The sequence below is a fragment of the Pseudoliparis swirei genome, chromosome 12 (genome assembly GCF_029220125.1).
Source record: "Pseudoliparis swirei isolate HS2019 ecotype Mariana Trench chromosome 12, NWPU_hadal_v1, whole genome shotgun sequence".
Taxonomy (NCBI): Eukaryota; Metazoa; Chordata; class Actinopteri; order Perciformes; family Liparidae; genus Pseudoliparis; species Pseudoliparis swirei.
Genome location: NC_079399.1, coordinates 10,992,109 through 11,009,281, shown reverse-complemented (window position 1 = coordinate 11,009,281; position 17,173 = coordinate 10,992,109). Strand labels below are relative to the sequence as shown.

Below are 17,173 nucleotides of genomic sequence, written 5' to 3'. Positions count from 1 at the left end.
ACCCAAATATATAATTTATTCATGTATTATTGTGGGGCTCAAGCCTTGGAAACATTCAAAAGTGAAAGTTCACTATGAACAGTTTTCAGTGGAAATCCAACAAACAGTTCCTATAAAAACACATCGACAGCCTATTCTGTAGATTACCATCGGTGGCTGTGACAGTATCTAGTTTGACGGTCTGGTGTTGGTGTGCCGATGGTCATGCTCTCATTCTGGAGTGTCAGCTTTATGACAACATTGATCACTGGGGAGAGTTTACTGAAGGTCAGAGGTCAGAGTGACAGAGGTGCTACAAAGAATTCTCCAGCCCCTGGCAGCAGAAGAAATGATGCCCATTGAAGCAGCACAAATGTATTCTTCCCAAAATGTAAATACTTCCCAAAAAGGTGAACTATTCTTTTGACAATAGCTGCTCAGATCCAAGAAACTACGTGGGAATTGATCACACATCAAAATTAACTTGAGCTGCCTCAATGAACATAACGTTATCTGGGTGGTGCTGTCAGAGCTTGCCAGGGCTGCAGAATTCTTTGCAGCACCTCTGTCAGCCTGCCTCTGACCTCCGACCTTCAGTAAACTCTTCCCAGTCATTAATATTGTCATACAGCAGACACACCACACATCAATCACGAGACGGTCAAACTAGATACTGTGATTGTAATCTTGTGAGTGAAGTTCTATTAAAAAGGGAATTTGACTGAGCATATTTTATTTAAAGCAACAACCTGAAGTGAGTAATTGGTCCGGTTCCGTGCATCGACATAGACGCCACTACATGTGACATTCACCAACAGAAGCCGACCATTCAAGTGTTGGTGGTCCAAAGTTTGAACCAACAGACTTCCCAAACAATCAAAAAGCTGCATGATGAAGACTGACATCTCATGCTGTTGGTTTATGCTGTGTCATCCCGCCAAACACTTGGTATGCTGACATCGACCGTGCTGTGACAGGTGCGCTCATGGCCCAGGTGGTACTTGTTTAAAACAACTGGAACCGCACCAGAGATGACATCATGACACAAGACACGCCATCGCTGGCAGGTTTGAGAGGCAGCCAAGTTGCAGGTGTGTGTGTGTGGGGGGGGGCACTGGGTCAGGCCATGTCAGGTGATCAAACAAACCCAGCGTTGTGGAAAATATGAGGAATATTTGATCTGCGTCATATTTTCCCAACGCAAAGGTCTTAAGTTCCAGCTCCTAAATGTTTTCTCCAAGATCTGTGACCAGGAGCTCCTGCAGAATTCCAGCATGTTAAGTGGAGCAGAGAAATTAAATTCCACTGGCCTGCGAAGACATGATTCCCTCTTTTCCCCTCACTCTCTGTCCCAATTACCCTCCACACTCAGGAGTTGGTGGACTGTGGCTGCATGGAAGAAGTGACATTATTTATTTGCCAAATAAACTGTTTCTGCCCAGGTGTCCATATATTCCCAAGTGCCCAATTTCATCCACTTTTGTAAAGAATTTTAAACTAACAAGTTGATGACGTGTGAGCGGAGGAAGTTAATGAGTAACTCTTTCCTCTCACTTAAAAACTACTGTCAAAACAGCCGAGAGAGAGAGCGTGCTGCTCGGTGGCCCGCAGAAGTGAAATGTGTTGAGTCGCTTCCAGGTGTGAATGTTTAGGGCAGGGGTGGCCAACCAGTCAGAGACTAAGAGCCACATTTTTTACTGTGTCACCGCAAAGAGCCACATCATACACATATGTATGCGCGCGCACACACACACCTCTGATCAGCCAGATTTGTTGTAAATGTCACACACCAACATGATAATGACAGAAATGGACTCCTACAGTACTAAGACAACAGGTCTGTCATGTTCAACAATGAACATTGTGTACACTGTCTCACACACACACACACACACACACACACAAACACACATTATCTCAGTTCAACCAAGTCCACAAACAAAAATAGAATAATTTACAATAGCGTTTTTCTTTTACTATGCATGTTGCTTAGTGGGACTTATGGGATTCCTTGCCTTGAACAATTCAATTCAATTCAGTTTATTTGTATAGCCCAATTTCACAAATTACAAATTTGTCTCGGAGTGCTTTACAATCTGTACACATAGACATCCCTGCCCCAAAACCTCACATCGGACCAGGAAAAACTCCCAAATAACCCTTCAGGGGGAAAAAAAGGGAAGAAACCTGGAGGAGAGCAACAGAGGAGGATCCCTCTCCTAGGATGGACAGATGCAATAGATGTAATGTGTACAGAAGGACAGATTTAGAGTTAAAATACATTCAATGAATATGACAGAGTGTATGAATAGTTCATAGTAGGCATATTCCACGATGGAGACCTCCACGATCCATCAGGCAGATGGCGGTGGGAGGAGGAGGGCGGAGTCTCAACAGGACAGTGGCGTAGTCATGAGCAGGAATTCCACGACCCAGACGATCCATCAGGCAGATAGGATCTATGCCGTCTCATAGGGTCCGATGACCCCATGAGACGTAAAGTCAAAAGGACTTCGGGAGAAAGCAGAGTTAGTAACGTGTGATTGAGAGATGAAAATTCATCCTTAAGGAGAGAAAAAAGGAGATAGGTACTCAGTGCATCCTAAAACGTCCCCGGCAGCTATAAGCCTATAGCAGCATATCAAGGGGCTGGACCAGGGCAAACCTGATTCAGCCCTAACTATAAGCTCTGTCAAAGAGGAAGGTCTTAAGTCTACTCTTAAACGAGGTGACTGTGTCTGCCTCCCGGACTGAAATTGGAAGCTGGTTCCATAAAAGAGGAGCTTGATAACAAGGCTCTGATACTTTCATTCTACTTTTGAAGACTGAGTCACGAAATCCATTAACCACACTTGATGTTGTTTAAAAAGGGCTGGTTCACCAATCATGTATTATTGTGGGTTAAGAGAAACATTCAAAAGTGATTCACTTGAACAGTTTTCAGTGGAAATCCAGTGACAGCTAGTGCAGGTGTGATGCTCTCATTCTTAGTTTTAGTGAGAACATTGATCACCGTGGGAATTGATCAATCAATTATCTGGGCTGCAGAATTCTTTGCAGCACCTCTGTCAATCGATGTGACATGAATGCCGCATTTGGTGGAGTTTGAACCAAACTTCCAAACAATCAAAAGCTGCATGATGAAGACTGACATTCATGCGGTTTATGCGGTTCATCCCGCAACACTTGGTATGCTGACATCGACCGTGCTGTGACAGGTGCGCTCATGGCCCAGGTGGTACGACATCCCATCGCTGGCAGGTTTGAGAGGCAGCTGTTGCAGGTGTGTGTGTGCACTGGGTCAGTCAGGTGATCAAACAAACCCAGCGTTGTGGAAAATATGAGGAATATTTGATCCGCGTCATATTTTCCCAACGCAAAGGTCTTAAGTTCCAGCTCCTAAATGTTTTCTCCAAGATCTGTGACCAGGAGCTCCTGCAGAATTCCAGCATGTTACTGGGACATGATTCCTCTTTTCCCTCACGAGTTGGTGGACTGTGGCTGCATGGAAGAACATCCACTTTTGTAAAGAAAAACTAACAAGTTGATGACGTGTGAGCGGAGGAAGTTAATGAACTTAAAAACTACTGTCAAAACAGCCGAGAGAGAGAGCATGCTGCTCGGTGGCCCGCAGGTTGGCCACCCCTGGTTTAGGGGAACCAATGAGAAGCAGGCTCTTCTGAAAAGACTTCGTACACCATGGAAAAGAAAACAGTGGAGAGGAAAAGACCAAAGCAAGTAGCAGCTGCTTATATAGAAAAAAGCAAAGGCCTCATGCACAAAGTGCTTACAGTTGAGAAGTAGACAGACAGAAACTTACGATTAACTGAAAAAATATGTTGAATATGTTAAATAAAAAGGAAGAACAAAATGAAACGTGGCCTCTACTCAGTCAGAGCAGTTGGCTTCCAAAACCATTTTCATATTTTGACCGTAGAGGATGTGGGCGTCTTCTCCCAAACATTTATTTTACAAACAATTCTGAATAAACTTTAAAACGTGTGCTGCGGTCTCTGCGTCTGTCAAATTTGGTCAATTCATATAATAAATCACCAGGCTGACGTGGATCCCCCAAAAAATATGTTTCTTGTGAGTAAAGAAAACATTTGGAATCATTTCAAATATTTGGGGAAATAATTCACCCACTCCTCTCTAATAGTTGGTGATTGATATGCAAGAAAACTTAAGTGATCCAACGATGGAAATTAATTTTACAGGCAGATCATGTATCAGCCACACATTTGGTACTCAACAGAAAGCACAATAATGCAGTCTGATATTCACCATCATCTTCTAATGGTTGATGGCAGCTCCTCCAGCATGTGCTTATGATGAGGTAAGGACCCCCCCCCCCCCCCCCCCCCCACAAAGTAACAACAGTTCAAATACTGTCAAAATCCTCATCATTTAAACTTACTCTTTCACAACTGCCAATGATAAATCCAAAACACTCAATAAATTGTTCAATGCACTCTAAATGGCGACAGTTCAACTATTTGTTTTTTTACGAACAAATATGCAGCATCTGGGGAAATGTTTATTCCTCACGCGCACAGAAATGGATATGCACGTGCCCACCGATACTTTCCAGTGTTTCTTTCCTTTTAAAATAACAGCATCACAATTCTGAAAAAACCCAACAACATTACATTTAAATGCACTGAAACTCGTAGATTGCAGCAGAAAACGAATCAATGTCAAACTGGCGGCTGTGATCACTTACCCGGGAGAAAGTAACATTGCCCCTGCAGTGATCAAACTGAATAACATTATAGTGCAAAACATGCACTTGCGTTAGTTGACAAAAGTATAGAAATCTTTTACCTGCCCATCCGCATCCTGGTGCGCAAAACGTAACAAGTAGCGCCAAGAGCGTCCTGCTTGCGGCTAAAGCCATATTGAGAGTGGCGCGCTGCGGAGCGACGCAGCAGCTGGATGCAGAGGGCTGGGACACTCCGGCCCTCCCTCCCTCCCCTCCCGCTGCAGCTTCTCCTCCTGAACTCTCCGCTGCTTTATTTCAGGAAAAAAAAACTTTCAAAACCCAATAATGGAGACCACACCCATACACCTCTGCAGTGGATGAGTGACTCCACTCTGTGGGAGACCAACGGGGATGAAGAATCGTGATCTCATTATCTTATTGGATGCAAACATATTGTTTGATCCCGTAATAATATGTATTCTTCTCAGGTATTCAAAGACACGTTTTAATAAAATTGACGAAATGTCTCCCTCTTCCGGGAGCAGCGCTAATTTTATTCCCAAAACATAAACTCTGGCAGATGGAGGGAAACTTCAAAGGCTGCAGGATGTAAACCAGTGATAAGTGCCAGAATAATTCAGATATGAGTTGTGAACATTACATCTCCACAATAGTGCTTTTTGTGTGCATTTTTTCTTCTTCTTCAGGTAGGTGGATTTGAGACATTTCTAAAAACCTGTATGAAGCGGTCCAGTCGCACCTGTTCTGTTCCGGTCTCATTCTTGCAGACCTGAACCACTTCAGGATCAAACATTTCCATGACACCTCCTCCAGGTGTTCGAACAGGATGGTGGGCCTCTCTCTGTCTGTGCACAAGTCAATTCCAAAGAAGTCACCCGACCACAAGATGGCGCAACAAGACACGATTTAAAATACAGCCGGTGTGCAGCAAAGCTACGATGGTGATTAGAACCGGTGATATTCAGGAGCAGCAGTAGAGTCTCATCTCAGATGTCCTCGGTATATATGGGATTAAAATGACTGAACAGTGTTTGCTGTTTGTAGCTTTGTTGTGCTCCAATGAGGTGAAGAACAATATATACACTACCGTTCAAAAGTTTGGGATCACCCAGACAATTTCGTGTCTTCCATGAAAAATCACACTTTTATTTATCAAATGAATATAAAATATAGTCAAGACATTGACAAGGTTAGAAATAATGATTAATATTTGAAATATTAATTTTGTTCTACAAACTTCAAGCTCAAAGGAAGGCCAGTTGTATAGCTTATATCACCAGCATAACTGTTTTCAGCTGTGCTAACATAATTGCACAAGGGTTTTCTAATCAGACATTAGTCTTCTAAGGCGATCAGCAAACACAATGTACCATTAGAACACTGGAGTGATAGTTGCTGTAAATGGGCCTCTATACACCTCTGGAGATATTTCATTAGAAACCAGACACTTTCACCTAGAATAGTCATTTACCACATTAACAATGTAGAGAGTGTATTTCTGATTAATTTAATATTATCTTTATTGAAAAAACAGTGCTTTTCTTTGAAAAATAAAGTCATTTCTAAGTGATCCCAAACTTTTGAACGGTAGTGTACATCATATGCACATGCTATATGTCATATGCTATATGTATATAGCTATTATAGTTCTGTAAGGTAGTGTTATTAAACATTTGAATTGAATCTCTTTATCCTCATTACGTTGCCCATGGTTACTATCACACTAAAGTTGGAGAGTGTTCCGCATCACCGGACACCATGGAGCACGTTCGGCTGTCAGAGGTCTGATGTTCCCAATACATGTTCTGGACTTGGCTGTAAAACAGCAAACCGACAGAAAGTTAATTATGAAATGTCGTTTGACAGTGTCTCAGAGCCCGGGGGGGTAATCTTTCAGTCATTCACACTGAAATAATTTGCTGAGCAATTGCCTTTTTTTGTTAATGCTCTGTCTGTTAATGCTCTTCATACAACAGCAAGTGACAACAAAAGACAGCTCTGATTACTTGTCTGGTGGTGGTTCTATATAGACCAACATCTCCCTCTGTTGGCTGGAGCCTTTATCTACACGGTGGAAAAGACGTCAACGGCCACTTATTCATTGCCTCTCAAATACGATAGGACATTGGGGCTTAAATAACGCAACGCATTTCCATCACACAGGAGCTGCTCTGTAAACACTATGGGGACAACTCAATGTCTCCAGGCTGCTTTGTATTTGTTACTGAGAAAAAGAGCCAGAATGACAACAACATCAATACACGTGTCAGTTCTCATCTTCATCTTTGAGGTCCTCAGGGGCCAGTAAAGTAACTGCAGTTTGTCTTTTCGATGATGTCTGCACTCAAAACCACATCCTTTGCTTTAGTGTTGTCTCTCTCTCTCTCTCTCTCTCTCTCTCTCTCTCTCTCTCTCTCTCTCTCTCTCTCTCTCTCTCTGTGCGTGTGAACGAGTCAGCACAAAATGTAAATTTTTTAAGTGAAGAAAATAATCTTATTGAAGCATATAGTTGCATCTTTCACTCGCTACTAGCACGCCTGCAAAATGCACAAAGACACACACACACACACACACACACACACACACACACACACACACACACACACACACACACACACAGGGGTCTCCTCAGGCATCAGTCAGCTCAGTATACAACGCACAAGGTGTCCGATCTTGTTATGCATGCTGCCTGAGGTTATCCATGTCAAGTCTGACTCTCATCCCCTGTGAGTTGATGCTTGTGATGAAAGGGGCGATCTCGGCTGATGTTCTGTATCAACTTGGACTGCATGTCTGGCTGAGTTATATGATTAGTGTTGCGTTCCAGTTCTATCAGCTGGTTTACGTGATCTCTTTTGTCATTTGTGTTACATAAGTCTTACCATCCTCTCTTGAACATACAACGACGACAACATGTCTGTCACGTGTGGTCGTTGTTGTATTTATAGCTGTAATGTGTACATATTGTTTTAAGCTGATTGCAACTTAATGGCAGCACTATTGTCCAAGAAAAGTTTCCCCCTTGGAGACGGCAACAGATATTTAATCCTATCTTATCTTACTCCTTTGGTGTATCTCATATGCAAAGATGATGAAAAACTGAGCCAGCTTTATTATTCCATGATTGTTTTGTATGTTTCCCTTAATTTCTGGGAGAGTCGAGGGACAGAAAAAGAAACATCCAATTGTCTACTGTCTTCAACAGTAACAGCAAGTTTTGGGAGAAAATGTATCCTTAACGTTCTTTAGATTAGCAATCGGATGCCTGTTTATCTTCTACATCTATCTAAAACTATAATGGAGTCGAATAAAACAGCCGTGCAGTACATCATACTTAGGAGGTTTTAATGTTCAGTTCTTTAAAAACTTTTTTCAACTATGTTGATTCAAATATATGATTTGGGGGATGTAGTTTGTGATGCTATTGAGCTGTATTATTTTACTGTATACTGTTATGTTTCTATTATTTTGTCCACCTCATTTCCGTCAAAGTGCAACAATAATGGAGATGACACACTGGCTAAATCTGCACGTCAAAGGGAGAGTCTACACTACATCGTCACACAGAATGCATTCTTTTGTGAGCAGATCATTTGATTTTGATACACTGAGCTCCTCTCTCCTCTTCTTTCTCTCCTTATGGATGAATTTTCATCTCTCCATTGCACATTACTAACTCTGCTTCCTCCCCGGAGTCTTTGTGACTTCACGTCTCATCGGGTCCATTGGACCTGCATGACCTTGCTGATATGCCCCGCCCACCCCTCCTCTCTACCTCCATCTGCGTGATGGATTGTGGAGGTCTGAATCGTGGTCCATGCCTATAACTATTCATACAATCTGTCATACTCATTAAATGTGTTAATGTAACTCTGTAATGCTTCCTTCTGTCCACATGACATTTATTGCTTCTGTCCATCCTGGAGAGGGATCCTCCTCTGTTGCTCTCCTGAAGGTCCTCGGACAGGGATGTCGTAAGTGTACAGATTGTAAAGCCCTTTGAGGCAAATTTGTAATTTGTGATATCGTGCTACAACATAAACTGAATTTAATTTAATTGATTTATCTAACAGGCAGTTTCATATCTCGACAGGGCCAATACGTTGTGCTGATAGTCTGATTGTGTCCCTTTTTTTCCTGGGAAACTGTCTTCTCCTTGGCTAAACATGTTGCATATTTCAAAAAGGCTCGGGCAGGTGTTCTCAAATATTTATGTTTAGTGCTCCCACACATGGAAAGTGCCAATGAAATATTGCTCGTGGAGAGCATTGTTTTTTTACATTGTACCAACATTGAACCAGTGATCCTCTGGGTGGTCGGACTCTGTTTGGAGAACTCTTGGCACAGCCGCCTCCCTGCTGGTCTTTCCTAAACAGATTTCTGAATTACAGCCAGCAGGTCCAACTTGGCGACATGGCCCAGCATCAGACAGGGACCACTGGCAAAGCTCATGTGACCTGACCTGAATTTATCCTTTTTGGGGATCATTATCTCAAGATAATTATATATTGTACATCTTAATAATAATTATAATAATAATCATTTATTTTATATAGCGCTTCACAAGTCACCCGAAGTCGCTTTACAGTCCAGAGTCCAGTAGTCATACACACACACAGTCATACCGGTGGTGGTAAGCTACATCAGCAGCCACAGCTGCCCTGGGGCAGACTGACGGAGGCGTGGCAGCCAATCAGTGCCTACGGCCCCTCCGACCACCACCAACATTCATTCACATCCATACGAACCGGGGTGAGGCTGCGGTGCATGTCCTTATGATGGTGGGGGAAACCGGAGTACCCGGAGTAAACCCACACAGACACGAGGAGAACATGCAAACTCCACACAGAAAGGACCTGGAACGACCGGGACGACCGAGATTCGAACCCAGGGCCTTCTTGCTGTGAGGCGACAGTGCTAACCACTGAGCCACCGTGCTACCCATTATTATTATTATTATTATTATTATTATTATTATTATTATTATTATTATTATTATTATTATTATTATTATAAACAAGCTCTATTGTGATGCCTATTGATATACGCTAACACTTATATTAAAAATATATGTATAATAACAAAAAATTGTTGCGTGATTATTTTAGACATTAATTATATTTAGCAATATTAAATGAGACATGTCATTATTTATGCCAAGCATTCGACTCAAATATCTTTACTATCCAAACTCTGTATTTATACAACATTTAAATGTCTTTGCTGCATAAGAAGATGGAAATTACACTGGAATAGTCTCTCCTTTATGAATATACTGCAACAACCTCTAAATGCATTTTAAGAGTCTTTTCTGACTGACCAGGCAGTCTGCAGAGAAGATAAAGAATATAAATCTGATGTAAAGTAGGCTAATGAATATAGAAGACTTCCCAGAGCTGGACTGATCTTTTACAATTAGAGCATCCACAACCCATCCATCCATCCCCACGCGGAGGCTGAAGCGCATGCACCCCCGCCCTCCCTGCACGACGAGCTGAGTAAAACCAAGTGGCAGTCCGGAGATGCGCGACAGACCCTGCGGCCACGGAGCACGGAGCGAGAGGGCATGTTAACTGGAGCATATCATTAATCCGCTATTTTTGTTTTCGTTTGTTAAAAACAAAACCCCCATTATTCTACATGCTGCCCGTGTGGAAAACCATGAATGTGTCTAGGTGCAAGGAGAGGACCGCCTAAATATCGTTGAACACAGATTGCACCAAATCGACTCAAGTTTTCTGGTTCCGTGTGGGGTAAAACTCCTCTGACCAGTGTGGACTAATGATGGCTCTCATGGTTCACCTGAAGACGGCCGCTCACCTCCGGGGGAAAGGGGACCGGGTCGCCAGAGTCACATTCAGAGGTAGGACAACGTGGCTGAGTTGGAGACTGTACGTTATAAACAGGATACAGACGGTGGAGTGTGCCCACATTTGGATTTATGTTCGCTCTCCACCGTGATGGGAGAGAATCAGCCGTCCCGGTTGCGTAAAAAGTTCGGGAAACATATACGCGCTGCATGCGTTCTGATTCATGCATCAATGCCTCTTATCCGAGGATGGAAACTGGTCTGGAGTTGGACATGATGTTAAAAGTAAGGGAAGAAAGAGAGTAGCCTACAGCAATCCGACTATAACTCGTTAGGATATATGCGACACACAACGCAAACCTTGGAGTTTATTTCAAAATTGTGCTTATATAATCATTTGGTATACCCCCCTCTCACAATCAGATCATGAATGAAATACTTAAAAGTACCACAGAAACAAACTGCATTTGACAAAGGAGGTTTCTGTTAATGATAATTAGTGATGTTTCATCAGCTATAAATCCAGTTATTTCCCCCGACTGTCAGGACAAGGACTTCTCTCATGAATTATTCAAATGTGAATTATTCACAATAGCCACAACAAGCGTAACAGGATGTATATCAATAAGGGCCAGTATTGTAGGTAACAATTGAATACGCTGGTGGCATTGATGACTGAAGAAGATGATGTACGTGTGCGTCTCCTTCATCATACCTCAGATCATTTCCAATCCTCTGGTCTTTTGGCATCTCATAACTCCTGTGGGGTCATCAGCCCAACACCTGATTGCTGCAGGATTGGAGGGTATAGGGAGTTCAGAGGATACATTCATCAACACCAATCGCTTCTTTATCTGTGAGAGAGAGAAAGAGAGTCAGGAAGAGAGAGGCGTGTATGTGTTTTAGCACCTTGGATCGATTAGTCCACTCTCGTACAGATGCGAGACATTTAATCACACCCGAGCTCTCATCACACTCCTGCTGAGAGCATCGGTTTTGTGTGTGGTCTAACAAGACCACCACCCCATCTTCCTCTCTCCTGCTGTGTGTGTGTGTGTGTGTGTGTGTGTGAGAGAGTTGCATAGAGGATGGCTTTCAGTGTTGTGCTGGGTGGAATTCACCAGGGTCTTGATATTACATGAACCTTATCATCCAAGTCAAGAATTAGGTCGTCTGCTCTTCCTCCCATGGGCAAACGATCAGCACAGCAGCGTCAGTGCATCTGTTTTAGCCTAAACAACAATATGTGTGTGTGTGTGTGTGTCTTTTTTATCCCATTTCTGCCCGATAGTATCTTATTCAGTCAGTGCTGATTACAATTCTGCCGTTAGAACCATGTGGCTTTCACTGATTCTCACTGAGGCCAATGTCAAACACGTACTACATATAACAAGAAAAAGCAATAATCTCCTTTGCGACCATAACAGATTTGTAAATACCCACTAGATGCATGATAGGGTGATCGTCTTTATCAGTCAAACAACGTGACCCCTATAAATCCACGATGCCTTCTACGTACGGAGAGAAAGAGCATTTAATAGCCGTCATAGTGTGAACCTTCGTGTCAAGGTGCTATACCCTATGTGGTTTACACTTTCTCATCTTCCAAAAACACAGAAATCTCCATCTAGCTAAGAACTCAGGGTTGCAATATCGAAAAATAATATGACATAAATTGTGATCAAATCGTTCAAACCTACCAAATCCTGATGGAAGTATCCGTGTCTTTCGCTGCTATGTTCACCAGCTAACATTAGCTAGCATGTTGCTACTGCCATTAGGTATTAGATTAATTTACAATCTAAAGTACATCCGGTCAAAGTTGAAGGTAATGGACGATATTTGAAGAACCCAGAAGTTAATATTACACATTTAGCGCCCTTCAAACATTATGTTAAGAGTCAACAAAAACATTTGATACCAATCGGAAAAAAAAGGTTTTTTTTCTGATAAAAACAAATTCATAATCCGTTTCCCCAAATCATGAGGTTAGTCTGTTCCACCTGTTGTACCGTCATCTTGGTTTTGATTGGGAAACAGTTGCGAATGTGTTAAAAATCACACCGGTACCGGTACCGTTCACACCCCGGCACGTTCGCTCCGCTCGGCAACAGCCAATCGACTTGTGACTCCTGCACTTCGAGCTAATCCCTCTACATCCAGACTGTTTGCTGTCCTGGCTCCTCAGTGGTGGAACGAGCTCCCCACTGACATCAGGACAGCAGGAAGTCTCTACATCTTCCGTCGGAAACTGAAAACACATCTTTTACGACTATATCTGGATTAAAACACAGATTTGGACTTCAGTGGCACTTAAATAGCTCTTATTATGGTACTTTTGTTGTTCGACTATGTTGAAGAAATGTTACTTTCTGTATTCTTGTTGTTCTTAGTTTGTCCTCTAGGTTGAATGCACTTATTGTAAGTCGCTTTGGATAAAAGCGTCTGCTAAATGACATGTAAATGTAAAAATGTAAAAAAATATTTTGTAATCATGCACCAAGATGGTTCGGTATTCTGGAAACATCTTCAGGACAACAGTAAACAGCCTTTTTTCTAACATGGCCGGTTAATCAGGATGAATGTAAGATAACCTTAACGTTACTCCGATGTATGCTCACACGTGAAGGCTACACATTGGGACTCGTGCGAAGCAGGTAGTGTGCAGTGAGTTTCAGAGCTTTTTCGCTGAAAACCGCAATATTAGAGTGATAAAAGTGAGTCGTAAAAAATGTTATGGGCCCGGACTGCTGAACAATGATGGCCAACATCTCACTCCAGCTGAGGGGAGCTGCAGATTGAGGTCATACTTCTCTGCAGGTTCATACCTACGAGCCACTGTCAACATTGTCACATTTCTTTTGTCTCATGTTAGATGTAACAAGTTCAGTCATTAATCACTTACTGTTATTAATTCATATGAAAGCACTTAATCTGACTATGAAATGATAGACTTGTATAGGTACAGTCCTATTATTTTATAGATAGATAGATAGATAGATACTTTATTAATCCCCAAGGGGAAATTTGTCGTCACAGCAGCAGCACCAATAAACTAAACACACAAGAATTAAAAATAAAATATAAAAAACAGGGATGAAAGATATAGGAGTATACAAAGTAAAATATAAAATAAAATATATATGTATATATATAACATATATGCATACACAATACACAATACTAATGACAAATTAAATTAAATATAAAAATATTAAATATAGACAGTGTGCAAAATGCAAAGTGTGTGTATGTGTGTAGTGTAAATGAAATGTGTGTGTATGTGTGTAGTGTAAATAAATGAAATGTGTGAAGTGCAGATCAACATAGTGTGGATATGAAGTTATTATTGTAGTTATTGCACTATGATCTGGCAAGAGGTGATCTGTTGTAGAGCCTCATAGCGGTGATATTTCATGTACACACATTTACTTCTCTTTACTGTATTCCTAGCTGTTGCTCCTCTCCTCTGCATTGCCACACGTTCCTTTGAGGCCTCATACATATGTTTCCATACATTCAACATGAAATATATTTGTTATATAATGTTAGGCATTGTCCTTTAGCCCGCCAAATAATATCTTCTGAGTTACACATCTGCAGAGAAGGGGCTCTATTGTTCTGTGTACGCCCGACTTTGATAGTATGTTACATCATATTTTAAGGCTTTATGAAAGTGCTTCTTTATTTAGCAAATTGAAAGTAAAAACCTTTTGGTGGAATTTTGAGATTTAATTTGAAAAGGAAATAAATCCATCACTTCATTTGAGAGGTCAGATGTCAAGTGTGTGATGTTCATTTTGAATACATAATAATCTATTGATATTATGTCACTTCTTCTTCTACTCACAGTATTTGTATCAGTCTTGCGTCCCCAGTCTCTTAAATTGTGATCGGTTTTTGAGTCATGCTTTTCACTGTCAGCCTGTCAGTAGCACTTCCTGTCTCAAACAACAACTCTCAAACGACTTCCTGTCTGGAGAGGAAGAGGTCTGGTAGGAAGGCCCAGCCCCCAATTGATTGACAAATAAGTAAATCAATTGCATTTGAGGTGTAATACAAAAACAGCAATACAAAAGACTGTAAAGTTTCCTCTCCAGTCTCAAATGGTTTATTATTATCTGTTACCATGAAGTCTGCTTCAAAGGGGAGGCAGGAACACTTAATTAATTTTGTGGCAAGTCTGATGGATTTTTGCTGTTATCTGTAGCTCTTGGATTCATCAAAGAAGTGATACTCCTACTCCAACTCCCCACACACACACACATACACATATATACACCCCCACCCCCACACACACACACACAGCGTTATCTTAAAAATTAAAGCTTAATTTCCACACTCACGATATTCCGCTACATTTTTATCTCTTTCATCCCAACTTTCTTCCTTTTTTTAGTCGTCTTCCTTTTCGCTCTAAATCTTTAATATTTTCTGGGCTGAAGCAAAGCTTTGAGGTATCTGCTGTATCCCACTCACATCAATACATTTCCTTTCTTCCCCACTGAAACGGCTGGAGCAGATATTTACCTTGTCTTTAGTTTGAATTGTGATACTTGTTTAGTACGCTTGCTGTCTCTTTTATGGCTTGTAAATTGCACAGGAAATAAGACAACATGAAATCACACGATGGAACGACAAAGCAGAGGCATCCAGGGAGACTGAATGCGTCTCAAACATGAAGGAAATGCCTTCCTCTTTTCTACTTGACACTGTTTCTGTTCTGTTTACCCTTTATACATCCAGCTAAAGCTGAAGAAGCTAAAAAGCGCCTCTGTGCAGGCCTCATTGGTGTTAGCATAAGTCCATCCTTCTCTTTGATTCTTTTCTTCCAGTCGGCATGCTCTAGAATAAACATTTACGCTCCATTTCCTTTTTTTCTTTCGCAACCGGTCGGAGCTCCTCTGTTTCTATTCCTCACTGTTTTCTTGAGCAGATTAGCAGATGATTGTTTTAGTTGCTTGCGGAGCAACTCGCATAAGCCTCACATGTTAGATTAAAACACAGTTATCACAGTGATGCTTCTGTTTTGAATAATGTAGGACGACTATTGTCTCTTTACCTTTCTCCCTATAGGTGGTGTGTTTATTTTGTAAAAATAAGATTTCATAGGACGTGGGTTTTGTAAGTTCTGGAGACTGGCGTGGTTATGAATCAGGGTCAAAGTGGACAAATTGTATCGACAAACCGATACAGTTAAAGCATAATATACTTAAAGTTTTGATTTAGCATGTCTGTCTTTTTCTTTCTCTGAATTAAGAGGTTGTTTGCTCTGTGAATGTGTGAAAAGAAACATTCAACACAAATGACAATAGCCAGAAATACCCTTTTTATTTCTATTTAAGATAATAATTCCAGCCAAGCAGACGGGCGCTGTAATTCACTGTGTTGGTTCCTGTGTGTGGTTGACGATATATGTAGAAATGTCTGTATGATTTTGTGATCTGTACACATCAGCTGTCCACGTGCACCCAAACAAACACCCACACAAAGCCTCAGATACACAAAGCAAACTACCGCAACAAAGCAGAATGCGAGCAGTCCGGCGCCGGCGCCATTCATGAGCATCACAAAGCAGCCAGGTGAAGACCGGCTGCAGCGTGCATGAGTGAGTCAGATCTCTGTGCAGTGACCGGCTCTCTGTGTGAAACCTTGAATACACACTGCACCACGGCATTATTGTGTTCACGATAATGTGTGAAAATTATGTATTCTCGGCAATAATCTCACTTCTATTTTATTTCTATTCTGCTGAAGTCTCTGTCTGTCTCTCTCTCTCTCGGTCTCTCTCTGTTTGTTTGTTTTCTGTCGCATAATGACTCTTAATGTATCCGTTCAATTCTCTGCATTTCTTTTTTTTCTCCTGTGGCTCCGCACCGCCTGTCTCATTTGAGTATTTATTAGATACTCATAGCATTCATTTGTCTTTTCACTTGTCATTGAAGTTGATAAATATATCTCAGCAAATAGTTTATATGTTTGAGTTGAAGTACCAAGAGTGCAATGTAAAAGTACTCTATTACAAGTAGTGCTGTGAAAAATAAACTCAGTTAATTCAATTACAGGTTTAACTAGTTTTTTTTTAAACGCATTTAACGCATGCGCAGAATGAGCTTCCAATCCGTCTGTTGTTGGTCGTCGGGACGAAAAAAAAGTCACTTGCAAAATGAGCTTCCAATACACCACTTCAATCTGAACTCTGTCCGCTCTCATGCAGACGGTCTGTTCATCGGTAATGATCCTTCCGCAGGTTCACCTCCGGAAACCTTGTAACGACTTTTACTTCCTGTAGATCAGGGTCTCAACACGTCGATCGCGACCTGCCAGTCGATCGCGGCGTAGTGTTGGTAGATCTCATGACATTAAAGAGATTGGCCCGCCCCCTGACATGTTCTCTATAGCACGTCTTTGTTCTTTTATTAAACTAAACGTCTGTTGTTGATCGTATCTCCACAGCAGCATGTCATTTCTGTCTCTTCGCGTTGCGTTAACACTTATCGATCTCCGTCTCGCGCGCCACGGAGCTCCGTGCGCGCGCATCGGGACCGAGCAAAAAAAAAGTCACTTGTTAATCTGTCCACCTGTCCGGGCCGGTGAGGTTTCAGCTTTGCAGCGGTGTCCCCGCCGTCCCTTTCATCACGGCCCAGTTCATGAAGAAAACC

General features: G+C 41.7%; 2 protein-coding genes across 2 annotated transcripts in view; one reads left to right on the top strand and one right to left on the bottom strand.

The window, feature by feature from the left end:
- fndc1 (fibronectin type III domain containing 1) overlaps positions 1–4,882 on the bottom strand; it is a 34,571-nt gene extending 29,689 nt beyond the window's left edge. The window contains exon 1 of the mRNA XM_056428437.1: positions 4,804–4,882. Coding sequence (XP_056284412.1) covers positions 4,804–4,876 — 73 coding nt within the window. The 5' untranslated portion in view covers positions 4,877–4,882. The remainder of the gene's footprint in view (positions 1–4,803) is intronic.
- A 5,604-nt stretch (positions 4,883–10,486) lies between these two features.
- otofa (otoferlin a) overlaps positions 10,487–17,173 on the top strand; it is an 80,893-nt gene continuing 74,206 nt past the window's right edge. Inside the window, 1 exon segment of the mRNA XM_056428458.1 lies at positions 10,487–10,565. Coding sequence (XP_056284433.1) covers positions 10,487–10,565 — 79 coding nt within the window.